The sequence below is a fragment of the Danio rerio genome, chromosome 7, assembly GCF_052040795.2.
Source record: "Danio rerio strain M-AB ecotype USA chromosome 7, GRCz13ab, whole genome shotgun sequence".
Classification (NCBI taxonomy): Eukaryota; Metazoa; Chordata; class Actinopteri; order Cypriniformes; family Danionidae; genus Danio; species Danio rerio.
This window is the reverse complement of record NC_141027.1, coordinates 38,615,284-38,639,496: the sequence shown is the minus strand read 5'-3', so window position 1 is coordinate 38,639,496 and position 24,213 is coordinate 38,615,284. Positions and strand designations below refer to the sequence as shown.

The following is a 24,213-nucleotide window of genomic DNA, read 5'->3' as shown; positions in this document are numbered from 1 at the left end:
CAGAAATCAGAGTTATTTTTAAAAAGCTACTTGCTCATTCAAGCTCTACAATGGCAACTGGCGGGAGTTTCACTTCAACAGTCCAAAGTAAGTCAATTAAAGTGCATTTATTTATAACATACAATAAATAATACAGTTAATTTCGCTGGCATATGTGACAAATCTCATAAAAATGAGTACCACAGTGGAAAATACACAAAACTCTTCATAAAGTTTTTAAAGATATAGATATCTTTCACTAGATAAGAACATTATTCACCCCACAGGACTGTGTGAGGCACTTTATATTATGGATGGATGAATTTATTGGACTTATTCTGAACTTTTTAAGGGTGCTTTCACACCTGCCTCAAAAAGTTTGGTTGACTTACACTAGAATTTGTTTACCCTTATTATGCATCTGATCGTGTAACCGAGTGTGCACTAAAAGTGGACCAGAAAAGCATACCGAGACCTGCTTGAAGATGTGTTCTTGGTATGCTTTCAAATGTAAATTGGCTACAATTATTACAAGGTCTTCTTCAGAATGCCATATTAAACACTAACTGGTGGGCTTTCATATTTTAACATTACGTGTCTGGATCTGGGACAAGGGTAAAATAAAATCTTAGTATAGAAGGCATTAAAAAAAATCTTGAAATAAGTAATGAAGCCATGCTAAACAGAGGTCACCTTCATATAAAAATAAATGCCTGTAGTTGGAGAAACTTCCATGTACAACACAGAGCTGCCCTTTTATTAGGTAGATCTGTACACTATTGCAAGCAAAAACTATTCAATTATATCATCATTCAGTCATGTCAAGAGTTACCATGTTCAATGAACAGGGAGAACAGTTCAACGAGGAGACAATGTGGTTTATAGTATGTGATTTTAAGCATGGAACAATTGTCTCAAAAACTGTCATCTATCATCATATGTTTTAGTAACTGCTTTGATATACTGTTTATTTATATTGTGTCCTATCAAAAATGATAAAGTAGTACCTAATAAAGAGAAGCAATGCTTACAAAAGTCTTGAAAATAAGCAGTCTTGTTTTAAAAATGAGAGAGAATCTACATTTGTAATGTAGATTTTTTGCCACAGTAGGTGGCCTAAAGGAATAATTGACCCAAAAATTAAAATTCAGTCATAATTCTTTCCTCCTCGTGCTATTCCAAAATATCTCAAGTATATTTTTCTGACTAGAGCTTTCAAACTCGAAACAAAAAAATACACAAAAGCATCACAATTAAATAAAACATTTGTCAAAGTAGTCTGTTTTCTGTTAATGTTAAAGACTTACAACTAATTAGCAGCTGCAGGAAAATACAGATGTACTTAAAGTACAGAAAAATAAAAAATAGTCCGTAATACAAACAGCAAGTTTAAAATTAGGACAGGATGACAAAAATTATTATTATTATTATTATTATTATTATCATTATTATTTATTCGATAATATAAATTCAATTCAATTCAGTAAAAACTATATGGATATGAAATAATATTCAAACCCAAATCCATTAAAGAAAAAAGGTCACATGGGTTTGGAACAGCAAGAGGGCAAGTAATGATGACAGAATTGTAATATCTGGGTAACACAGGATAGGCCCTGTGAGCTCAGTGGGATGTGTAGCACCTGTGGAGTTTCCTCTCTCTCTGTGAGTGTGGCAGAGCTCCTGCTGGAGATGCTTCATGTGCTGACTCTGCTGTAAACATCTCTTCTCCAGCGTCTCTTTCTCCTGGCTGAGAATTTGATTCTGCTCCTTTAGCTCCTTTACAAGTGCGTGCTGCACCTCTAGCGTACTGCGCAAAACTTCACTGTCCTCTGCACCACACAGCACACAGCACACAGAGCAGGGCAAAACACGACAGACACCACAGCAAGAAATCCCGGATCATTACACAAGAATATGAAAAAAGACACACAGGAAAATGTAAAAACAAAGCAGAACACAAGACATGGCAACACTATTCTCACAGCAGTAGCAGCACAGCAAAACAAATCCATCAACGAGTGCAAAAACACGAAAGGCAAGACAGAAAGAAGCACTGACAAGATGGACACGAAGAAATAAAAATGTGACAGAGGAGAATGGAAGATGACTGCTTAATTCACAAATCTTCTTTAAAAGATTAACTATATTAATTTCTCTTTATGTGAAAACATTACAAAATGTTTATGACCATCTGTATAGTCCTAACACACATTATTAAGTCTGATACGTCTATTAAGATTAATCAATACATTTATTCTGTTAGTCTAGCTATTTCAGCCTTATTCCATTAGTACAGATTAACCACTCAGGGGTGCGTTTCTGAAAACTATCGTTTGCCAACTAAGGTTGCAAGTTGTGTCATTAAAAACATACTTTGTTGATTTGGTTTTTCCCAAATTCATTGTTCCAATGAACATTTGCAAACTGCGTCACAAATGACTATGCTTGCAACTACACCTCTGGAGCTGTAGTTAGAAACATAGTTCCTGGCTGGTTTAGTGATCTTCATGTTTACAATTGCACTCCCTTCGCAATGCACTTAGAAAACATTGATGCCATTTGGAACACAGTCGTGGCTCATGGCCTATTATTTAAAAAAAAAAATGAATCTATGTCATCTCTCCAAAGCTTGTGAAAACAAAACAACAATATACTTTAATGGTTTAAATTTATAGTGGATTATTTATTAAGTATCTGTACTGTATATGACATGGGCTTGTTGGTTAGAACAGTTTTGTAGTGGTTTACATGTGTCAAATTGTAAAAGTAGACAAAAATAAACAATATCCTACTAAATAATAATAATTATTATCATCATCATCATTAAAATTATTATTAAAGTATGTTTTTTTTCTAATAAATATTAAATTTTATTTCTTAATAAATAGCACCATTATTTGTTTATTTATATGACTTATATACAAGATAAGAATATGTGTTAGCTGTAAGTGATTTTATGTTTTAGAATAGAATGTAAAGTTCTCAATAATATTTGTAAAGGAAACATTGGTCCTATATGTGCCATTTACATATTTCAATTAATATGGAAAATGAAAACATGTTTTTAAAAACACTAATATGGCTATTTTTTAAATGTGTGTGCATGTAAAACAATATAATTTAAACAAAAACATAATGCGGTTCTTCTCTAAAGAAGTTGTTACTTCACCCCATTCAGAGCATCATTATGGCCGTTTTACCTTATAACTAATGTGGTTCAAATTATGTATCTGCGACAGAGAAACAACGGGTTTTGGGAAACACTTGTCACTACATCGTTTTTTTTCCCAAATGATGCATCTTACTATGATTGTTCAGCCGCAAGTTATGTTGTTGTTTGGGAAACGCACCCCTGTATGGTTCTATTTTTTAAAGCAGCAGAAAAATTGATTAGAGACACAAACTCAATGTGATTACACAACATGCATAACTAAGGAGATCTTGTTTTTAATCTCTAGTTTAAGCCAAGAACTGTCCTGAAAATCATGTCAAATTTGAGGTAATGAGTCGGGTTCCAAGCCAAAAAAAACCCAAATAATTCATTTAGTTGTTTACTGAACATTAATTACAGATGCAATATGGTACGCCAGATCATGTGCTACAATGACTTAATCAAAAATATGAATTGGAAAGACTGAAGAGCTAGGGAAGTCAGATAGTACTGTAAAAATGTAGAGCTGAAGCCCCCTTACCTGAACTTCTGTCTCTCTCATTAACTCTCACTGGACTCTCTTTGTTCGTCCGCGAGCTTTTCCTCTTTGAAGTTTTCAGTGATCTGGGAGAGCTCCAGTCGTCTAGTTCTGAGAAGAACACCAAAAAACATTCAGAAAACAAGACAAGTGAAGTACCAAACCAGTGGTAAATTGATTGGGTGAATGAATAAGTACTTGTAAAATATTATTAAAAAAAGATTTATATTTACTGTAAGTGGGCAAGTAAATGATGTTAAATACATGCAGCACACTTTCCATATAACAAAATAAACATATAGCTAAATTTAAGGCCCAATCCCAATTCTATTTTTGTATCCCTACCCCTTTTCCTTCCCTTGGCCCTTAAAATCGAGTGTGCACTACAGCACCTGCACACGTCATCATAAGTCATCGCAATCTCTTGCTTCATATGAGATCAGACGATCGCAACTGCAGGAGTTATTCTACTTGCTTTATTTTTTGGTATTTATCTTCAGGAAATCACAGAAGGCATATATTATGTTCTCATAACAATATAATATGGCAATAAGATCATAACTATGCTGTGCATCTACACAGGTACCATATTCATCTATGTAAACACACCAAAAACAACATTAACATTATAGCAGACACTGTAAAAAGAGCATTCCCAGCCACTAGACATCACTGACAGGATATGTAAGTGTCATCGAGTGTCAGAATGTTGTGGGACTGCTATACAGGAGTTAAGATTATGGATCATAGATAGCAGGTTTTATTTTCGAGTTTTTTTAGCATGACGGTAAAACATAAACATGGTTATGAATATATTAAAATGTGCTTGTTTGTTGTAAAAATTTGTAATAATAGCAAAAAAATACTAATTTGTTGATCTCCTTACTTCCGGGTGCAGCTATACTGCCGTTATGGGTAGTGTATTCTGGGAAACTTTCTTACCCTTTGGTTTCAAGTGTGGTGCTGAAAAGTCTTTGTTCAAAGGGGTATCTACCCCTTCCCTTTAGGCCTACACCTTCAAGCTAAAGAGAACTACTGTATAATCACAAAAATACACTGAACAGAAGCCTAATCAATGTGTCTTTAATGAGTTCAAAAGAAATCTAAAATCAAAGCCTATTTCCTGAACCCAACAGTCTCCATCTTCTATTATTATGTTCATAAACCTTCCAGTGCAGTTTAGGGGTGTGTGATATTTATTGCCTATGATACTATCTTAATTGGTATTTTAACAATGTGCAAGCTGACATTATCGAGTGCATCATTCACTTGCAAATAAACAAGCAAACACACGTCCTTAGAGTCCAAAAGCATTGCCAGCATAAATGAAGCCAATTAGCATGCAGTCAAAATGACCCTATAATTCATGTTATGAAAGCCCCAAAAACAAGACAAGATGTAGTTAAGAAATAAGAGGCAAGCAGGAGTGCCATTTTTTCAAACAGCATGTGATCGCAATGGAAAATGTAATTGATTTTAGACAACAGCTCAGCCAACATGACGTTACTATTGAGTGAGTTACATTTCAGGCACAATGCTGTGCGTTTTATCTGCCTCACAAAATATATTAATTAATCAAAACTAATGTAGAACATTTGGCACTGAGGTGTTTCCTTCACAAACAAATCTATGAACAAATCATTTGAGTCAATTATGAGTCAATGAACAGACAAAGTATTTACAGTTCGCAGCTTTAAAACCCACTCAGCACGTTTTTGTTTATTAACTGTTAAAGAAAAACTTCAAAAGCTTTATTGAGATTCATTTTTGTTGTCACACATCCCAGCCCAGTTTACTTCAACATCTCCTTTACACCATTAATTTTTCACATCTTTTTGTCAGCCAAAAACACATGGCTGGCAACCAAGCTCATGTTGCATCAGTTGCTTCTCCCTCGAGCTTGCTCTCATATCAGTCACTGAGCTGATCACTTTTGAATCTCACACCCACGGTCTCGCACCTTCCTCTCACCCATTCACAGACAGCTTCAGTAAATCCTTTATTGCTTCTCACCTGCTTCAATCACTTCCTCGGGGTACAGAGAACTTCTTTCTGTTGACACCTCTCTAAGAGCTGTGACATCCCCCCAAAACACTAGCCACATAAACCACATGTGATGCAATAAGAGGCCGAGTTTATACCTAGTATGTGTTCATGTTTGCATCAATCCAATATCAAATGGATGACACCAAAATGCAGTAAGCAGTAAGCAAGAGTCTTTTAACTTTTAACGCATGTTCACTTTCTTCCACAACCAAAAAAACAAAATCCGAACTGAAATGTTTACAAGAAACATGCGAGTTCATGTCAAAACCAGATGAAAATTGCAAAATAACACTGTTGAGCAGGTTCTTAAACCACTGATTAGCCATTGTCCTCGAGTGCTCAACAGATATGACTGTGATTGGCTCTAATGACCATCACTTAATGCTCTTCACTGAGTTTGTGCACAGATACACAAACACGGCATTTGAAAGCCACGTCTATCAGTGGATCCGTCTATGAGAAGATATACAAGCGACCCACTGACAAATCAAGTAATGAATGCAGTTTTTAAATTCTACCATGTTCATATATTGTTTACCAATTTTTGTGAATAGAAAGAAGTGATGATTGTTGTATCCAATCAAAGTCATATCTGTTGAGTAAATGACCAAATTTCGTCACATTGTACTATCATCCCACATGGGGCTATGCAATATGACATTATATTTTGTATGGGCAAAATAAAAAGCGTATTATTTCATATTAGGCTCTATCTTTTTTTTTTGAGAAGTTACTCAATATTTGGTAATACGTTTTCAAAATTTATAATGAGTGCAAAATTACTCATTATGGGGATGAGGACAGAAACAGCATATGAGAAAATTGCAATTTTAAAGGGTCACGAAACACCAAAACACATTTTTTGAGCTGTTGACAGTTGTATATGTGTCCCACACTGCTAAAAACACTATTAGGACACCTATATTTCTCTAAAAAGTGTAAATTGGTTGTTTTTGCGTTATTTCAAGCAAATTCGTACTTCCGGTTTGAAACGAATTTTTGAAGCTGCGTTACGGTCATGACATAATAGCCTGTATTCCAGCGTGCAGACTGGACATCTGTGCCAGAGTATGTCTTATTATGTCTTACAGTGTTATGCATTAATGCATGAGTAAGGCTTGGTTCAAACCAATCAGCGCGCTCTATTGTGCAACTTCATTAATATTCATTACTGTCAGAGTGTTTAGACGACACTCACACCACGTTGTGTTGGCAAAACAAGCGTGAAGTGTTGCTTTTATAGTTTGCTGCAGTTAAGTTTCGTTTCATTTTCTCTCTGTGAGAGCTCAGTCTCACGTGTGGATTAACCGTGTACGCGACGCTCAACAACAATAATTTGCGTGTCTAAGGAGGAACATTGTTTACCTGAGAGCTGTTCTCATCTGCAAACGCTGAGATCCGGATTCGCTTGTAGTCTTCTCTTAATAAAGACGCGGCTCTAGTTGCTGGTGATTGTCCTGTCTCTACAGATTTGGTAAGTGAGCGACCAGTGCTCTTTGTTTATTCAGTTTGATCGTATCGAACTAAGTTAACCATTGCACCGAGTGTAAACATGTTAGCACTACAACCAAACTTTAACCTCGTGTAGGGTTTTCACCGCATTTAGTGACCGGAATAACACACGCGGCTTTCTGACACTACCTGCCGTGTGCATTTAAGTTTCCGGGAAATGCTGAGGGGTTTTTTTCTCTCATTCGCCATGCGGTATCAAACATTGCATGAAAAATACACGCTTAGAGCAGTTCCTCGAATCAAATATCTCGTTTGTCGCGAGGGGCATGAATGAATTCCCTGAATGAAAGAGCCAAACTGCAGTTAAAGTTTACCATTTAATAATTTGGCAAATAATTCGACTACAGATGTCCATGTAAACACCATCACTTTCTACCGTGTGTGTGTGTGTGTATTTTGACTCTGAAACTCGCGCGTGCCCAAATAGACACTCCCACACCATCCCACTTTTCTTCCTCCGACACTCCCCCCTAAACAGAGCTGGACACGCCCACTTTTCTGACTTTTTCCAAAGTAGAGGTGTGAAAACACCCTGCTGAAACGAGGCGGTTTCATGGCCCTTTAAAAGTAGAATTACATTTCACATTTTATTTAGTGGTATTTTAATTTTATCATTAGCTTTTGAAAAGTGTTGTATATTTCATTAATATTTAATTTTAATCAAACATTGTAAATAAAGTGAGAAATATGATACTTGAAAATGTACAAAAAACAGTCCTTTACATGTGGTCTATATAAATATATAAACTATCATTTGATTAAATCTACAGAAAATTTACTATATTGCAATATATATCTTTATTGGGATATGAGATGACATATATCGTGATATGATTTTGTCATATCACGTAGCCCTAATCACACACAAATCATTCTCCATCCATCTGTTATCCTTTGTTCAGTGTTCTATCCTTCCGTGAACTGCATAAATTACATTGGAGAAGTTCTGATAATCAGTCTGTAGACTAATCTAAATGAACTATTCAGTCATGACAGTGGTTTCCAGTAATTTGCATGATGAAGTTCACAAACCAATAATTTGAACTGATTCATTCATAAATAGAACTGATCCAGCTCACTCACTGATCCACTTGAAACTGCATTTACAAAGCCTTCTACAATCTTTTTCAGTTCTGTGCAGAAAAGTTTTTAATGGCAGGAGTAGGCTTATAAATGACAGAATATTTCATTTCTTCACTAACCACAGACTCTCTCCTGTACAATATTAAAATCCACAAATCAGATCTGTCTGAATGTGGGAATTATAAGGTAGACTGCAGTACATGCTAAATTACATCATGTCAAACATCCTTACTGAAGCTATTTTGCTGAACTCTCACAAGGCTTCAAAATTGGATATGGAGCTGAAAACCCCTTACTGTGACTCCAAGTGGAGCTGTATCATCCTTGGTCTTTCTGATCTAGTTTTAATTCCCCTTGATCTGTCTCTGCCTTCGGTCTCTTATTATAAACACAGACCAGATTTTGTCTGCTTTTCTGACATCTTAGCCGCCAAGGTCATCCTCATCATCATCCAGCAAAGTTCTTCCTTCACTGGAAGTCTCTGTTGCTATTAAATGTGACACAGCCTTTGTCTACTGGTGCATAAAAACCTTGGCAGTTGTCCATTGATCACTTTGCAGCAACTGGCCAGACCTGCTGTTTCATGCTCTATTTCAGAGGGTAAATCCATCCTTCCTGCAATCCTCTTCCACTAGGCTAGACTAATGCTGGTTTGCTCTAATCTGCCACTAGACCTCGTGATCGCAAGACATTGCTGCTAATTCCATTATACTAATAAAATGCAAAGTTAAAATATAGGTGCAATTTGCAAATCAGGCATTTTGTCTAAATTTATTCTAAAATTCCTAATTTCGAACTCTGTCCATAAAAATATGTTTTATGATATCACCCCATCCCACCGACCCACAATAAATTGTGTTTATTGAAAGTTGTGTTACAGTATCCTCTATGAGATTTTAAGTTGCCTGGAAAAAAGATTTGCCAATCGAACTCTCTGGAGACACAGGGGACAATTGTTTGACTTTAATACAGTCATGCTCAGTTATCAGCAGACACTAACTGATTCAATTCAAGGTCATACATCGTCTACACCACACTAAAACCACACTAAAACCAACCTACATAAAATCTTTCCTTCTGTCTCACCAATGTGCGATAGATGTAAGAGAGCAGAGGACACGGTTGCACGCGTTTTGGCTCTGTCCCTTACTGAATAGATTCCGGACAAACATATTTGACAGGTAGTCCATGGCTTATAGCAGACCTTTTATACTAGATGCCAAACTTGCCATCTTTGGCTTCTTACAAAATACATCTTCTCTCCTTCAAACAATGCAAGAGTCTTTAAGTGCAAGAGGCAAGGTGGTGGCTAAAAGACTAATGCTGAACAATTGGAAATCACCTTTACTCCCCTGATTCCAGAACTGGATTTCCGACATAATATCTGTTATTCAGATAGAGACTCAGAATTTTAAGGACTTGCTCTATAAGAAAATGTATGGCTATTTGGGCTTAATTTCTTGATTTATTTGACAAATCTATAACTCAAGAGCAATCCAAATCTATAATCTCAAGAGCAGAAAATCACTTTGATGCACTTTTTTGTTGTTGTTCCTTTACATTGTCCTTTGTATGTCTACAGTACGAGCCAACGTTTGTTCTCGTTTTGTATATATGTAAAATTCGCACTTCTTTTCACATGGTAAATTGTCCTGATTTCTTTGGTTAAAACATCATATGGGTTTAAAACTCTAAACATATATTGGCATATCATTAGGGCATCATAAACTCTATAATACAGAGAAAACTGACTGCAATTCAAAAAATTGAAATGCGGTCCAATATCATGCTGGCTACTGCATGATTAAGGACCCCTTTTTCATTTTTTTATTTAATTCACAGTAATGGGTTTCAAAGCTAACAATTCTGTAGCCAACACAGTGTACTATACTATTAAATTCTACTTAATAAATTCTTTTTTTTTTCAGAAATTTCAATGAGGCTCTCAAAATGTATCACCCAATGAACTACCTCAATTGTCTCCAGTATGTTGAAAGCTGTGCATAAATGGATTTGACATCAATTAGATGTTAGCAATGTTCTTAATTTACTATCTGCCAAATTAAACTGAAAAAGAAAAGATGTTTTTTTTTTCAAAGTCTTGAGGATTCCTAAAAAAAAGACTTGCTTTACATGGAAAAAATCAGCACAGGTGACACAAGATTTGCTGCAAAATGTGGCTGATGTAATGGAGGGGAAGTACCTGGAGATGCCATGCTCCTCCGAGAGACTGATCTTGGCTGTGGCAATGATGATGGCTGCTATGGAGACAAAGGGAAGTTAACAGATTAAAAGATTCTCGCTGCAGAATATCAAAGACCACTGACAGAAACAGACTGAATTACTAAGTATATCTAATAGTGAAAACTGCACAGGCGGTTCATCTCCGCTAATGAGCAATTTTCCTCATTAAGAGATGAGATCCTATGGTAAAGGTCTCCAAGCGGTAATAGTAGCCTTCAGATTTGACAATGTGGAGTTATAAGATGCAATGATATGGTCAGTGTGCATGTGAATATGCGTATCTGCATTTTAACCGAGAATAGCTTCATATAGTCTAATTGGGGCGTATGCTTTTGTGTGTGTGTGTGTGTGTGTGTGTGTGTGTGTGTGTGTGTATATATTAGCAGTTAGACCAGAGAGCCACTTACTGAATAGTGAATCAGAATGGCTGTGATGGTCTCTTGTGTCAGAAATAGCTGAGATTATTAATAAACTCTCTCATGTTCTCCTTCCCCCTTCCAGTTTAAACACCTTCCCACTCTCTTTCTCTCATCCTGTCTGATTTTCATTTACACTCCTTCACTGATAACGACCAGTGTCTTGGACTTTCTAAAGGTGTCTTTAACCTAGCCCTTTATGCCAATGCCATTTCTTTCTCTCTTTCCTTGGATAATTTATTAAGCCCTGGGGTAGAATAACCTTTAGTTCAGAGTAGAACCACTCCAGGGTTCAAAATAATTGACATTCACACAGCAGTGTTAGAAAATTAGCTTTAAACCCTGTTTTAACTTAATCAAAATAATGAGTCCAGCTTCTCATTAGGGCTGATGTGAAGAGATTCTCTTACCGTTTGAGCAGCTCCTTCCGGAACAACAGTTTCTTCTGAAATACAAAATGTTAATAATTATAGCCATCAAGCTGCAAAATTAACCAACATTTTAGAGACTCACAAAGTTAATAGAATTGGTATGAGAATAGGATGTAAAATGCTAATATTTTCAACAGAAAGAGAAGCAGTTTGTCATGCATAGTATTTATACTAACATCTATCAGAAACTTTATACATTTTAAAAAGCAGCATTTATACATTACCGGCTTAATTGTATTAATCACAAATGAATCACATGTTAAATTTGACTGAGAAATTAACATAAAAGATAATTTACCATCATTATTATATGAAATTTGGACATTATATTTAATACACAAAAAAGTCAACAAAGGCTATGCTGGGGGTAAAGAGAAGGTCACTGAGTCATTCATTCAACTACTTATTCTTTCACTTTATATAAATGGCCTGTTAAAGGGACATTTTTTAATTTTGTAATCGTATATTCCTCCCAGACTTGTTCCAAATTTGAATTTTTTTACTTCCTTAGTGTTTTTTTTCCTACTATGGATGTCAATAGCTTCCGGTTTTCAACATTCTTGAAAAAATCTACATTTGTGTTCATGAGAAACAAGAAACTTATAAAGGTTTGAGGTTTGGATGCACCGGGATGACAATTCTGGGCCTCAACATAAAATTCTGGATGCATTTGGCCAAAAACTAAATCAAAACTGCTTTGTAATAATTATAATTTTAGTAAACAATATAAGGTAATTTTTCTAAGACTTTTTAAAAGTAAACCAATAACTAAAACTATACAGATTTTAAAAGTTTTTATGGTGCTTTAGTTTTCTTGTCCTTTCTGGCTGGAGAGAGAGTGAAGCCAGCACACTGAAAACACTGGGTAGTATGCCACAGCACAGCATTTTTTCTCATAGAACTCTCTAGAACTCTCAGGTAGTGCAACCAGGTATGGAGCATCTCATCACAGCTCATCATTAAAACAGATAATACATTTATTCAGCAACCCCTAAAGAGGCATAAGGTCTGTTTAAATGTATCTTTTGTTACTTTAGCATGTATATTACACATATGTTTGTAATGAGGCAACAAAGACATGTAGTCTACTGAGTATAGGTTTTAATAATCATTTATGCATTGTGTAATATCACTCAGCTCTTGCTGTGATTTTTCCTGGGTGAAAGACTACAAATAGGAGGTTATTATATTAAGTTCTATATTAAGGCTGATATTAAATCCTGTCTGTGTTTTCAAATACATTAAAACAAGATATAACTCTACATAATAAATTCATCTCTGTCTGTCCCTTTGGTGGAGTATAATTGTAATTTACATTATATTTTATCCACAACACAACAAGACAAACTAGATAACTCTGAGATAGCTCATTCCCCCACCTATCTAAATTTTACCTATATCTACCACTTCAGTTAAAAATATTTTCAATTAACAAAGAATTATGATATACAATTTTTTTTTTTACAGCTGAAGTATAATTATGTTGCATGTTTATTTTGTTCATAACACATCAAACTCTGTGTGTGTGTGTGTGTGTGTGTGTGTGTGTGTGTGTGTGTGTGTGTGTGTGTGTGTGTGTGTGTGTAAGCAGAGCTCATTAGTTTATAGGGACATTTCAAATATGGTCAAAACCATCCATATTTTATTAGGTCAACCAATTATTAGGTTTGGAAATGGACCTGTAAAATTACATCTGGAGAATCTTTGCACTTACCTAAACTACATAAGCTTACCTAAGCTTTCATTTAGATTTCAGAGAACAAATTAAACAATATTTTATTTGTGTATTCTATGGCACATTTAAGCACCACAACTGTTTTCTAGAAATGATAGTGGAGCAACAAGTCAGCATTTAAAAATGATTTCTGAAGGATCATGCAATAACAAAGACTGATAAATATTCAGCATTGAATTTATATATTAATATTTACATTACATATTAACATTAATATTTCAGATTATAGTAGGAAACACTTATTTCAAATTGTAGTAAAATTATTATTATTCCAAACCTTCAGTCTGTAGAGGGGACACAATATCAAATGCAGAGTCTTCAGTCTCTTCATCAACATCTGAATCGATCTCGCTCTGATAAAGAGATTCAATAAGCTAATCAACAATATATATTAATCACATATTATAATCAATAAAAAAATAGGTGTAGAGCTTTGTTTAAACCCAAACGCCATAAGTAGACTACTGAATCAGATTTTAATTAATATTTTTTATGATCTCAGACTAGGTTTTGATTTACAGCAGAATTTAAATGAATCAGCTCCACCTCATGGTGAATACTGGTAAATACATCAAACATACAACAGGACAAAGCACTGCACATACAGACCAAACACACACAACTCTACCTTTTTGTGTTTTAATGGCACAGCATAAACAACATTAATGTCATCAGCTCTGCTCTGTCTCTCAAGGGACTGATACACATGATCTTCATCTCCCTCTAATCCCTCCAACTCATCGATGTCATTTCCTTCATCATCCTCATCATCATCCTCATCAGTGCGTCCTGGGGAAGGCACAGGGGGTCTTCCTGTCACTGAACCTGGCCATCTGTCCCTGAAGTGAGAAAGCAAATGAAGCACTGCAGTGGCTGAATCAAAAATAAAGAGGACATATTTCAGCTGATGACAGGCTGATGCTGTTTAATCCACTATCTTCAACACTTCCTGTCATTGAGAGGCAATCAAGCCAACAATTAAATTTATAAGTGAACCACTTGCCCTCCTGCTGATTCAATAATGTCTATACATTCACAATCAATGAGACTTGCTGTTTTTTTCCTGATTAGAAGTCATTCTGTTGTACTTTTATTTATAACAGTTTATAACAGAACAGCAGGGAGTTTATGATTAAACCAATTTACCTAAAGACACTTAATATCGACAAATATATATATAAAAAAACACAAACAAACAAAATATATGTTTATCTGCATGTCACATGACATGACCATTTACCCTAACTATCGAACTGTATTATAGGGGTGCAACAGTACATTGAAATGGATCAATATGTTGATGACATGACTTATATTATAAAGTATCAATTATTTAAGTAAAATACTGATATGGGCAGCGTGGTGGTGCAGTGGGTAGCGATGTCTTAAGCAAAAAGGTCGCTGGTTCGAGCCTCGGCTGGCTCTGTTGTCATTTCTGTGTAGAGCTTGCATGTTCTTCCTGGGTTCGTTTGGGTTTCCTCCGAGTGCTCCGGTTTCCCCCACAGCCCAAAGACATGCACTATAGGTGAATTGGATAACAAAAAATTGGCCGTATTGTATAACTGTGAATGAGAGGGTTGCAGCTAGAAGGGCATCCACTGTGTAAAACATGTGCTGGAATAGTTGGTGGCTCATTTCACTGTGGCGACTACTGACAAATAAGGGACTAGGCTGAAGGAAGGTGAATGAATGAAATAAAATAAATAAGCAAAAGGTGAAAAAAGTAACGAAGGAGAAATAAATAATACACTTTTCTTAAATGTGTTTTGAATTGGATGCAATTGCTGCTCTGTTGTTTTATTGTGATGAGGCACTTATGCAGACAGTGTATATATAACCCACGCATATAACCATATAACGCATATAACCCACGCGAACACGGGGAGAAGATGCTAACTCCACACAGAAATGCCAACTGGTCAGCCAGGACTTGAACCAGCAACCTTCTTGCTGTGAGGCGACAATGCAAGCCACTGAGCCATTGTGCCGCCTTTAATTGCATTTTTTAAGTGAATTGTTTGCGAATGTGTATTTGTAACAGAGTTCAAATTTATTAGCATATTATTATATATTTTGGTGCACAATGGTTATGAGGTAATAAAAATGTAACTGTTTTTTTTTAATTAGGCGCATAATATCTTAATATCAAGAACTATTCCACAGAATCTAATTAAATAAGAACCATATTGCAATTTCTTTTTTAAGTATTGAAAAATATCATATTGCTGGTTAATAGTACCAATTTCATAAGGTAACACAATGAACCAACCATTATACACCCATAATATTGTGTCCAATTATTTAAATATTATTATAAAATCACTTTATTTTAGGCAGAGTGTTTCTGACTAAAAGGTTCACATATTCCTGGTTTAGGACACTGAAATCAAGTACTATACCTGGTGTAAAGTGCTGTAGCATAGGGCTCAAAGTCAGCTTGGCTGTCTGCACGTGAACAATCACTCTCTGAATAAGATCTTTGGCGTGGAGAAGGAATGGCAACAGTACGACCTGTCAGTGACGAAGACAATATGGCAGCTGCCAAAGCAGACCTGTGATAATCATCAGAGAGATTACAAAATGTACAGTTAAAAAGGTGTAAAGAAATTTTGACAAGCATTCAGGGTTAATGGTGAGTCTATCAACTGTCCCTCAAGAACACAATATACACATAGTGAGAGCCAGAGTGTTTTGTATGGGCTGGGAGATGGTAGGTGGGTATACCTGGGTCTCTCTGGAGAGGGATTGGGGCTTCGTGGAGGAGGGGTGCGGGGAACAGCAGGTCTGGGGGCAATGGTGGCAGCAGGGATCAAACCATGAGCTATATTTCGCTAAACAATCACAAAAGCACACACCATGACAGCGTTTACAACACAAATGCTTCAAAGGATGCACGTCAAAGTACGAACAAACACTGAGGGTTCAATTAATGTACACCGTTAACGTCTCTTTATAGATTGATATGTAGCACAGGCTTTTCTGGCAGCTGAAACAGTTCTTTACAAAATGTAACTTAAAGTCTTATAATTAGGTAATAGAAGACTTACAAATTCCCTCTTCTCTTTTCTCCTAAGGCTGAAGTTGAATTTGGATGACATGTTCCTCAGCCAACCTCCTCGTTGCGGTGAGAGATGTGAGGTTAACATTAAGATTTATAAAAACGGTGCTAAGGACCGCGCATTTCAGAGCTATTGTTGGAGCAAAACTATGCTTCAAGGATGAAACCAGCAGAGTTTAAATGTTATTTTTATACGCAGCCATTGTTTATGATCGAAATCTTCAAAAACAGCTTCAACTCAACTTCACGTAACTAGACGCTTTCCATGAAAACCGATTGAAATATAACGACTGCTCCTATTGGGTCGCCTCTTTTCGCCCAACCAATCATAATGTCGCTTTAATCGTCTTAGCAACGGCATGGTGCCATGTCTGACTGCGGCAGTTGTCCAGCAGAGGGACGCCTAGACCACTCAACTGTAGCGCAGTCTGTGGAAAAGGTGATAGAGGAGAATATAAGAATAAGGATATTATATATTAGATGTAATGCCATTAATGACTAGAACAGTTGCCTAATAAGGTAAGTTTGTTTAGTTTTCAATGAAGAATAACATGTTTAAATGTATGTAAATCGTTTGGCTTTGTAACAGTTTCAAGAATCTCCAAGTAAACAAAATTGAAACATGTTTGAGAACAGGACGCTTGAGAAGATGATCAATCAAATATACTTCAAAAAGTTGCAACAGAACATGCAGGGAAAGTTGTTAAAAGAGATCCGTATCACACATAGTAGACTAGAGGTTTAACATTTATTAATCCTATTATTGTCAGCCTGGTCAGCCTGCCTGAAGTGAAACCTTCTATACTTAGTATCTAATCTTCAAATGACACAGTTTTGTTAAAATACATTTGATGGGGATATTTTATGAACAACCTGGACAGAGATTGGTCCCAACAGGTGGATTATTAGTGGGAAAAATGGTTACAGGTTTAATGAACACGATTACAAAAACAAACAAGTAACAGACAAGTTTTTGGTAATAATAGTTTTATTAATAGACAAAATAATCACATAACAATACTGGTTTATTGTCTGGATTGGGCCTGATACTGATCTATGTTTAGTCCATATTAAATCTTGTAGCTTAGTAGTGTGTTCAATATCCATATTCATTTTTTAAAATGTTAACTGTCATTAAAAGTAATTTTGGTGTACTAGTATTATTTTTAATAGTTTGTGCCAGCTCCTAACTTAACTGCATTTGTAAGTGGGTTAAATCCTGCATGTTTATTATTACAAGAGAAAGTAGGTGTGTGAGTCATACGGTTAGAAATTGCTCTGGTGGAAAATGTTACTGTTAAAAGCAGACTCATATAGGATACATGCGTGCTTCCAGTAAGTTTGAGAATTAAAACAATTGTTGAATAAGTCCTGAGTCAGTGTATTTCTGATTTGCTCTTTTTAATGCTTTCCAGCTGTAGAAGATGCAGAAATATCTTCTCCAACTTTCTCTTTCACACACACAGACGCTCTTAACCACTGTGACATCACTGCTGCCGTTGGGAAGCAATCCCTCCAATAACCCAACCAAAGCCACACCATAAAATCCCCCAGTCTGTGAGTGATTTAAAACCCATTAGTCCACCACACCACCTTCACTGCTCTGATTCACATGTGCAGTTTTATAAAAATGATGCTTTTCCTATCATTCATTGAGTAGACTAAATAGTTTCAATAAAATTCAGAGCTGCAGAACTCTTTCAGTCATTATATAAGAGCATGAAAGCCTTTTTATACACTTTTGATAAGATATTTCTCCTGCACTGCCGTTACTTCGAGTTTCACATGTGAATCTCGGACTCACAAATCTTTGAAAACTAAATGTAAGAGTTTTCAGAGTAGATGACTTCTGAGTTCTGGAAATATACGGTCATATTTCTAATACAAAAGAAGCACAATTTGTTTTTGTTTTTTTAAATAGGCCTTACAAAACTAATACCTCCACATAACCATTGCTTATGCAATGCCACCTTTAAATAGCGTTGGTTTGGTTGATATGATTACACGGTTAGTAAACCACAGTAACATCTTACTCAATAAAAACAACCACAGATTTGACCCTTTAGTTTATTTAAATCAACATTTACATATACAACATAAAAAGTAGGCAACATTTCATCATAGTTTAGACATTTCATCAGATATATCCCACTGGTAATCCACATAAACCGTAGACACAAGAGCAACTAATCTACAAATCTGCTTTATCATGTTAACATCATGTAACAGCAGTAGAATTTAGGGCACTGATGCAGATTCTGGCTGGACTCTGAAGAAAAAGACATTGAATTTCAAAGAATCCTTAGCATGCAAGCAGATTATAAACATTCTGTCAGAACAGTGTTTGTCGTTTTAATTCCAAGTGGCACGTGAAGAAACACAAATGTTAAGGATACATTCACAGACAATAATAAAGTATTTACAAGTGAGGAGCGGAGGCCCATGGTTAAATAAGACTGTCAGTGTAGACTGTGGCATTTTAAAAGCTTTTGTCCTTTTGACGTTTGTAAAAGGCAGTGTTTTCAACAAGCAAATGGTTAAATATTGTCAAAAAAGATTTTAAAAAGCTACACAAAGAAGAATGCACATGGAGTAACAGAAACACATGTAGCCAAAGCAAAATAAACAACAACCCATGATTATATACATCAGGCTTCACGATATAAAACCTACAGTAAATAATTCAAATACTTAAAATGAATACATATGTTTATATAGATATATATTTGTTCTCTTTATTTTGAATATAAATTATTTGATTATCAAATGTGTATAAAAAAAATCTACTTTGTAGACAGTGAAATATTCCAACACTGAAGAAGTGCTAGGTAAAACACGTGAAATAAAAGTTAAATAAAAATTGGTTTCACTAGACTTTCTATTCGTCTTGCTTGAATTTGGCAATACCTTATGTCACGCACACGGCCCATCGTAATATTTCCCTTCAGTGTATGTTAATACTTGAGAAATCCAAACAATAATATATTATTGTTTGTTGTTTATACATTCCAAGTCCATAAGCCGTTCACTATCCTCACCCATGTTCGGTTTTTCTACAGCGATTAACACAGGATTCAGTTTCGTTTTGATGGTGCAAGATCACCACAGTCAGTCTACTAGCCTCAATCTAATTTAAAGAGGATCCCTGTTAATGCAACTAATAAAAAATAAAAAAACTAAAGAAAAATCCTTCATTTAGCCATTCAACACAAGTATAATCAAATATTTTGAGCAGCATACGTGTAGTGTTTTTAATCTGATTCATTGAAAACACCTTTAATTTACAGGTGAGATTTTCTAAGACAGACTATTAAAGGAATAAAAGAATAGCTTACACTTGTTTTTTTTTTTTTTTTTAAGTCCGTGCAAAATAATTTTAATCTCTCTACGAAGCTTTCCCTCTTTTCTGACTCCAGTTTTGTGTGTTTTAGTAGAGGCCGCTTTCGTGATGCGAATTGGAGTAGTTGGCTGAGGGTCTGTTCCAGGGCCTGCTGTAATCTGCATTAGGGAGACTCAGCGTGCTGCTGCTTTTCTTGTTCTTGAGACCAAAGCTGAGGAATGATGGTTTCTTTGCTACCTTGCGAGACTTGGGGTTTTTATCGTCCTCGTCGTGTGCCAGGCAGATCATGGAGTATGTCTTGGACAGGCCGCCGCAGTACGTAGCGCTCTTGGTTGCCTGCAGAGAAAGAAACAGAGGAAGAGGTGAGTAATGATTTGAATGACTAATCAGGTGCGATCAAAATAAACACCCACTGGCTATGTACATACTGAAGCTACATTTGTTTGTCAATTTACATTTAAGTGCTTAATACTGTAGAGAGCAGGGGTGCCCAACTTTTTCTTATGAAGTGCAAAAAAACCCAAACTGTTAATCAGTCTAATTTATAACAGAATTACACTAGTTTTTGCCTTGATTTGCTTGCCTGCATAGTCCTTTATCAGTCTAATGACAGTATTTACATTTTAAAAATCATTAACATTTAATTGAAACCATTTCATTTGTTTGCTTTTTTGTAGCTCAGCAATAAAACGAACAAAAAAGGTTACGTCAAATTAGAAATGATGATCCATAACCACTGTTAAAAGTCACTCGCCTATACCCGCTCATCATACTCTCCTCTCAGATAGGATGGAGGGCCAAATCAAAGGTTACAATGGGCTAACTTTGGCCTTCGGGCCCTACTTTGGGCATCTAAAAGCTAAGTCAGCTGACTTGTTTCCTGGCTGCCATATTTGCCAATTTAAGTTACAATTATAGTAGGCCCTTAGTTATCTTACTACAACACTAAGCTCTAACTAGAAATGCCAACAAAAGTGAAAAACATTGGTCAAAAATATACATTTGCACACAAAATGACAACCAAGAGGCACTTTGGTGTGCAATTTCTGTGTTCAAAATTGCATACTTCCATACCATGTAGTATGTTAAAAACAATGTGAAAGCAGAGTAGTATGTTATTCAAAATGCAGTATACAAGTACTTGGTTGACCTTCTGCTTCCGGTGAGATTCTGAAGTGCTATACTATTCCATGATGCAATGTAAGAGAATTCATAAATGTGAGTGAACCAATGCAACTAAAATTGGGTAGGTCATGTGATAATGAACATGCTTTTCCTATGGCTGTGTAGTAAATCCAAATTAAAATATAGTAGAGAAGGAGATTTCAGATACAGCTCATGTTTCATTATTTGGACAGGAAGAGAAGTTGAATTTTTGCATTTGAACATGCTTTGATGGTTTCTCTGCTCTTAAGGCAGCATCTTAAAGCTCACAGAGTCAGCGACAACCACATTCTACAACTAAATCAACTTTCAAAAAAGACAGGAAGTGACAGCTGTATAAAAAATCTGCAGTGTGTATAGAACCAAAAAATTACATTTATTTAAAATATTCATTTATTTCAAAGTGATTTGATTCTCTTCTGTATGTACAGTGCAAGAAATCACAAGGAACGAGGTCAATCTTGACTTGCTAGTGTTGACATATCATAGTGTAGCTAAGAATAGCAACAAAAAAAAAAAAACAAGCTGATGGAAAAAGACACATTTCAAAATATCACAACCAGCACATGCCTTTTTTATCCAAGGTATTGTGAACTAGCGTTGCTGTGAACTTTTATTTTAGTGTGTTGATGCATTTCCAACAAAAACAAGATATTAAAGAGGTGGTTGTATTTTTGTGCTACTTCTTTTATCGCAGCAAACTAATAATTGTATGAGCGTAACAAAGCAGTCTTCGCACAAACAATTAAACTGACATCCTTACAAAGATTGATTAAGGATCAGTGTTGGGGGAGACGCATTACAAGTAACCTGAGTCACGTAATATTATTACTTTTCTTAGTAAAGAGTAAAGCAACGAATAACTTAAAAAATTAAGTAATAATGTTTTAATTTACTTATAAATGTAATGCGAGGTACCTTTTAGTTTAGTTAATTTGCTTTTAAAAAATAAATTGCTAAAGTTTAATGAATGTTGTCAAGTTGAATCCCACACACAATGATAGAATTCAGGAATGACAGAAATGAAGATGGCAGAGCCTTTCATTTCCGCGATGGAAAAATTCTCATTATTTTGAACACATGGAAGAAAAGGAAAAGAGGATTATCTGAATGGACAGTGATTTTATTTTTTAATAAGACAAAGTACAAAGTAGCAAACACATAACTTTCATTAATCTGTATATGTGGCATGAAGAGCTCTAGGGTCAGAATGTTCTTAGAAGATAACGTTATCTTACATTAAATTTTTAAATGTGTTTTTTAAAGGTAAATTAATGTTATACAGAGCAGAGCTCCTCTAATTAATAAAAAAGAAGAAAAAAAAACTTGCAAATTCAGAAAGAGATCAAGCCACAGCCAGGTCAGAAAAAGTAATGCAAAAGTAACCCAAAAGTAGCGCTACCCATTACTTACCATAAAAAGTAACTAAGTAATACAACTAGTTACATTTTTTGGGGAGTAACTCAATATGGTAATGCGTTACTTTCAAAAGTAATTTCCCCAACACTGTTAAGGATTACCAAAACATTTTCAGTGGATTAACTGGCATAAATGATAGTGTTGACCTCAATGTAAGCTAGTGAATTAAACATTGTACATTTGCTTTAATATTACTTTGGTCATGTTTGTAAAAGCAAAGTCATTTGTTAAACAGAATTCACTCCTGTATTTAAATCCATTAAATCCCTCTTAAATCTTAACAGCGTACATAGCCACAAAGCAATATATAAATACAAGATCTCCTTTACTCTTTCTTACAAATATTTTAAGACTGCAATTCTTTGATAAAAATTCAGTAATGCTGGCAAATATTAAAGTTAAACAACTATTCTATATTTGCATATTCAAAAATGTAAGCTATTCGTGTGATGACAAGACAGAATTTTCAGCAGTCATTACTCCAGTCTTCAGAGTCACAGGATTAAGATTAAAAGCTTTCTGAGCCCCTTTGAATTGCAGTGCAAGTGTACATAGCAACCTTGTTAACAGTAATGCATTGAAAACATTAATAAATATAATTACACTTCAAGATATAAGACAATTCTCAACCAATCAGGGAACAGAATTCAAAGTAGAGCTGCATGATACTGGAAAAATATGCTATATTGTTACTGAGTATTGCATAATACTATAAGCCTGTTTCTTAAGATATATTTTATATAAAATATTTATATTTATCAGTTATGTTTTAAAAAAACATTATCTAACAGTTCTAAAATAAATAGATAAAACATAATTTCATATAAACATAAAATCCAGACAAAAAACCTGTCTTAAGTCTTTAAAACATTATAAATGAGTAAAACCCTCAGCAGACATTCTGGCTCTAATTAGCTGTCGTCATTTTGCTCTCTTGTTATTTTTTATTTTCAGCTCTGGGTTCTCCTTTGGGCCACTCACCAATAGCAGAAAAATAACTAGCAAGGCCCTGTCTGGTTAAATTTATCATACATGCCAGTGATACATACAGTTGAAGTCAGAATTATTGGCCCCCCTTTGTTTTTTATTCTTTTTTTAAATATTTACCAAATTATGTTTAACAGAGCAAGGACATTTTCATAGCATGTCTGAAAATATTTTTCTTCTGGAGAAAGTTTTTTTTGTTTTTTTTTGGCTAGAATAAAAACAGTTTTTAATTTTAAAATAAACATTAAGGTCAAAATGATTAAACCCTATAAGCTATATTTTTTTTCGATATTCTCCAGAACATATCTCCGTTATACAATAACTTGCCTAATTACCCTAACCTGCCTAGTTAACCTAATTAACCTAGTTAAGCCTTTAAATGTCACTTCAAGCTGTATAGAAGTGTCTTGAAAAATATCTAGTTAAATATTATTTACTGTCATCATGGCAAAGATAAAATAAATCAGTTATTAGAAATGAGTTATTAAAACTATTATGTTTAGAAATGTGTTGAAAAAAAATACTCTCTGTTAAACAGAAATTGGGGAAAAAATTTAACAGGGGGGCAAATAATTCTGACAACAACTGTGTATTGCAAATACAATTATATCCAGATAACAGAAACTGAGATGTATTGTGCAGCTCTAATGCAAAGCAAATCATAAGGAAAATGAGATGCGCTACCATTGGTTGGCTGCTGCTGTCCATCATGCTGACAACCCTGATGTTGATGCCCTCTTCATCCACATCCTTTAAAAGCTTCATGACATCACTCACTCCCATCCATTTACAATCGGTGTCACCCACAGCAACAAGGTAATCGCCCTCTTTCAGTCCACCGGCCTGGTGATGAAGAGATAGCGGAGGGTAAAAAGAAAGAAACAAAAGCAAAGAGAAAAAGGTCAGAGGTGTAAATCACGTCCTGCAGGGAGTGGCACTTTGACACTTCAGATATTTACGGTATGAATTTATCAGCACAAGCACACTCTGGTTACTATAGAGAGCAGGCCCTCGCTCAAGTGCTTCAAACAAAAGCAGCAGAGTTCTTTGCGGGAGACACACAGCTGCTTCAGACAGCTTGAGACTCATATGGGCAAAAACAGGTGC

The 24,213-nt window shown here is 35.3% G+C and overlaps 2 protein-coding genes and 1 long non-coding RNA gene across 15 annotated transcripts in view; 1 reads left to right on the top strand and 2 right to left on the bottom strand.

Annotated features, from left to right (window-relative positions):
* The window catches only part of cep89 (centrosomal protein 89), a 109,046-nt gene extending 92,572 nt beyond the window's left edge, over positions 1–16,474 (bottom strand). For 4 of the 12 annotated variants that reach the window (XR_015494633.1, XM_087258999.1, XM_087259000.1 and 1 more), the window contains exons 1-9: positions 16,186–16,474; positions 15,863–15,969; positions 15,538–15,690; positions 13,767–13,977; positions 13,416–13,491; positions 11,383–11,417; positions 10,516–10,573; positions 3,675–3,782; positions 1,623–1,811 (exon numbers count right to left, since the gene is read on the bottom strand). Coding sequence is in view for 11 of the 12 variants with exons in the window: in XM_087258999.1 (XP_087115125.1) it covers positions 1,623–1,811; positions 3,675–3,782; positions 10,516–10,573; positions 11,383–11,417; positions 13,416–13,491; positions 13,767–13,977; positions 15,538–15,690; positions 15,863–15,969; positions 16,186–16,284 (1,036 nt within the window). In the remaining variant the exon portion in view is untranslated. The remainder of the gene's footprint in view (positions 1–1,622; positions 1,812–3,674; positions 3,783–10,515; positions 10,574–11,382; positions 11,418–13,415; positions 13,492–13,766; positions 13,978–15,537; positions 15,691–15,862; positions 15,970–16,185) is intronic. The other 8 variants (XM_087259001.1, XM_087259002.1, XM_087258996.1 and 5 more) reach the window with 4 other exon arrangements.
* Positions 16,475–16,555: 81 nt separating this feature from the next.
* LOC141375410 (uncharacterized) lies at positions 16,556–19,898 on the top strand. The gene is made up of 2 exons (XR_015495989.1): positions 16,556–16,715; positions 17,612–19,898. It is a non-coding gene; the product is annotated as an uncharacterized LOC141375410 (long non-coding RNA).
* The window catches only part of rhpn2 (rhophilin, Rho GTPase binding protein 2), a 43,985-nt gene continuing 38,021 nt past the window's right edge, over positions 18,250–24,213 (bottom strand). The window contains exons 14-15 of one of the 2 annotated variants that reach the window (XM_087258792.1): positions 23,791–23,949; positions 18,250–19,872 (exon numbers count right to left, since the gene is read on the bottom strand). In XM_087258792.1, coding sequence (XP_087114918.1) covers positions 19,624–19,872; positions 23,791–23,949 — 408 coding nt within the window. In that variant the 3' untranslated portion in view covers positions 18,250–19,623. 2 annotated transcript variants of the gene reach the window in all.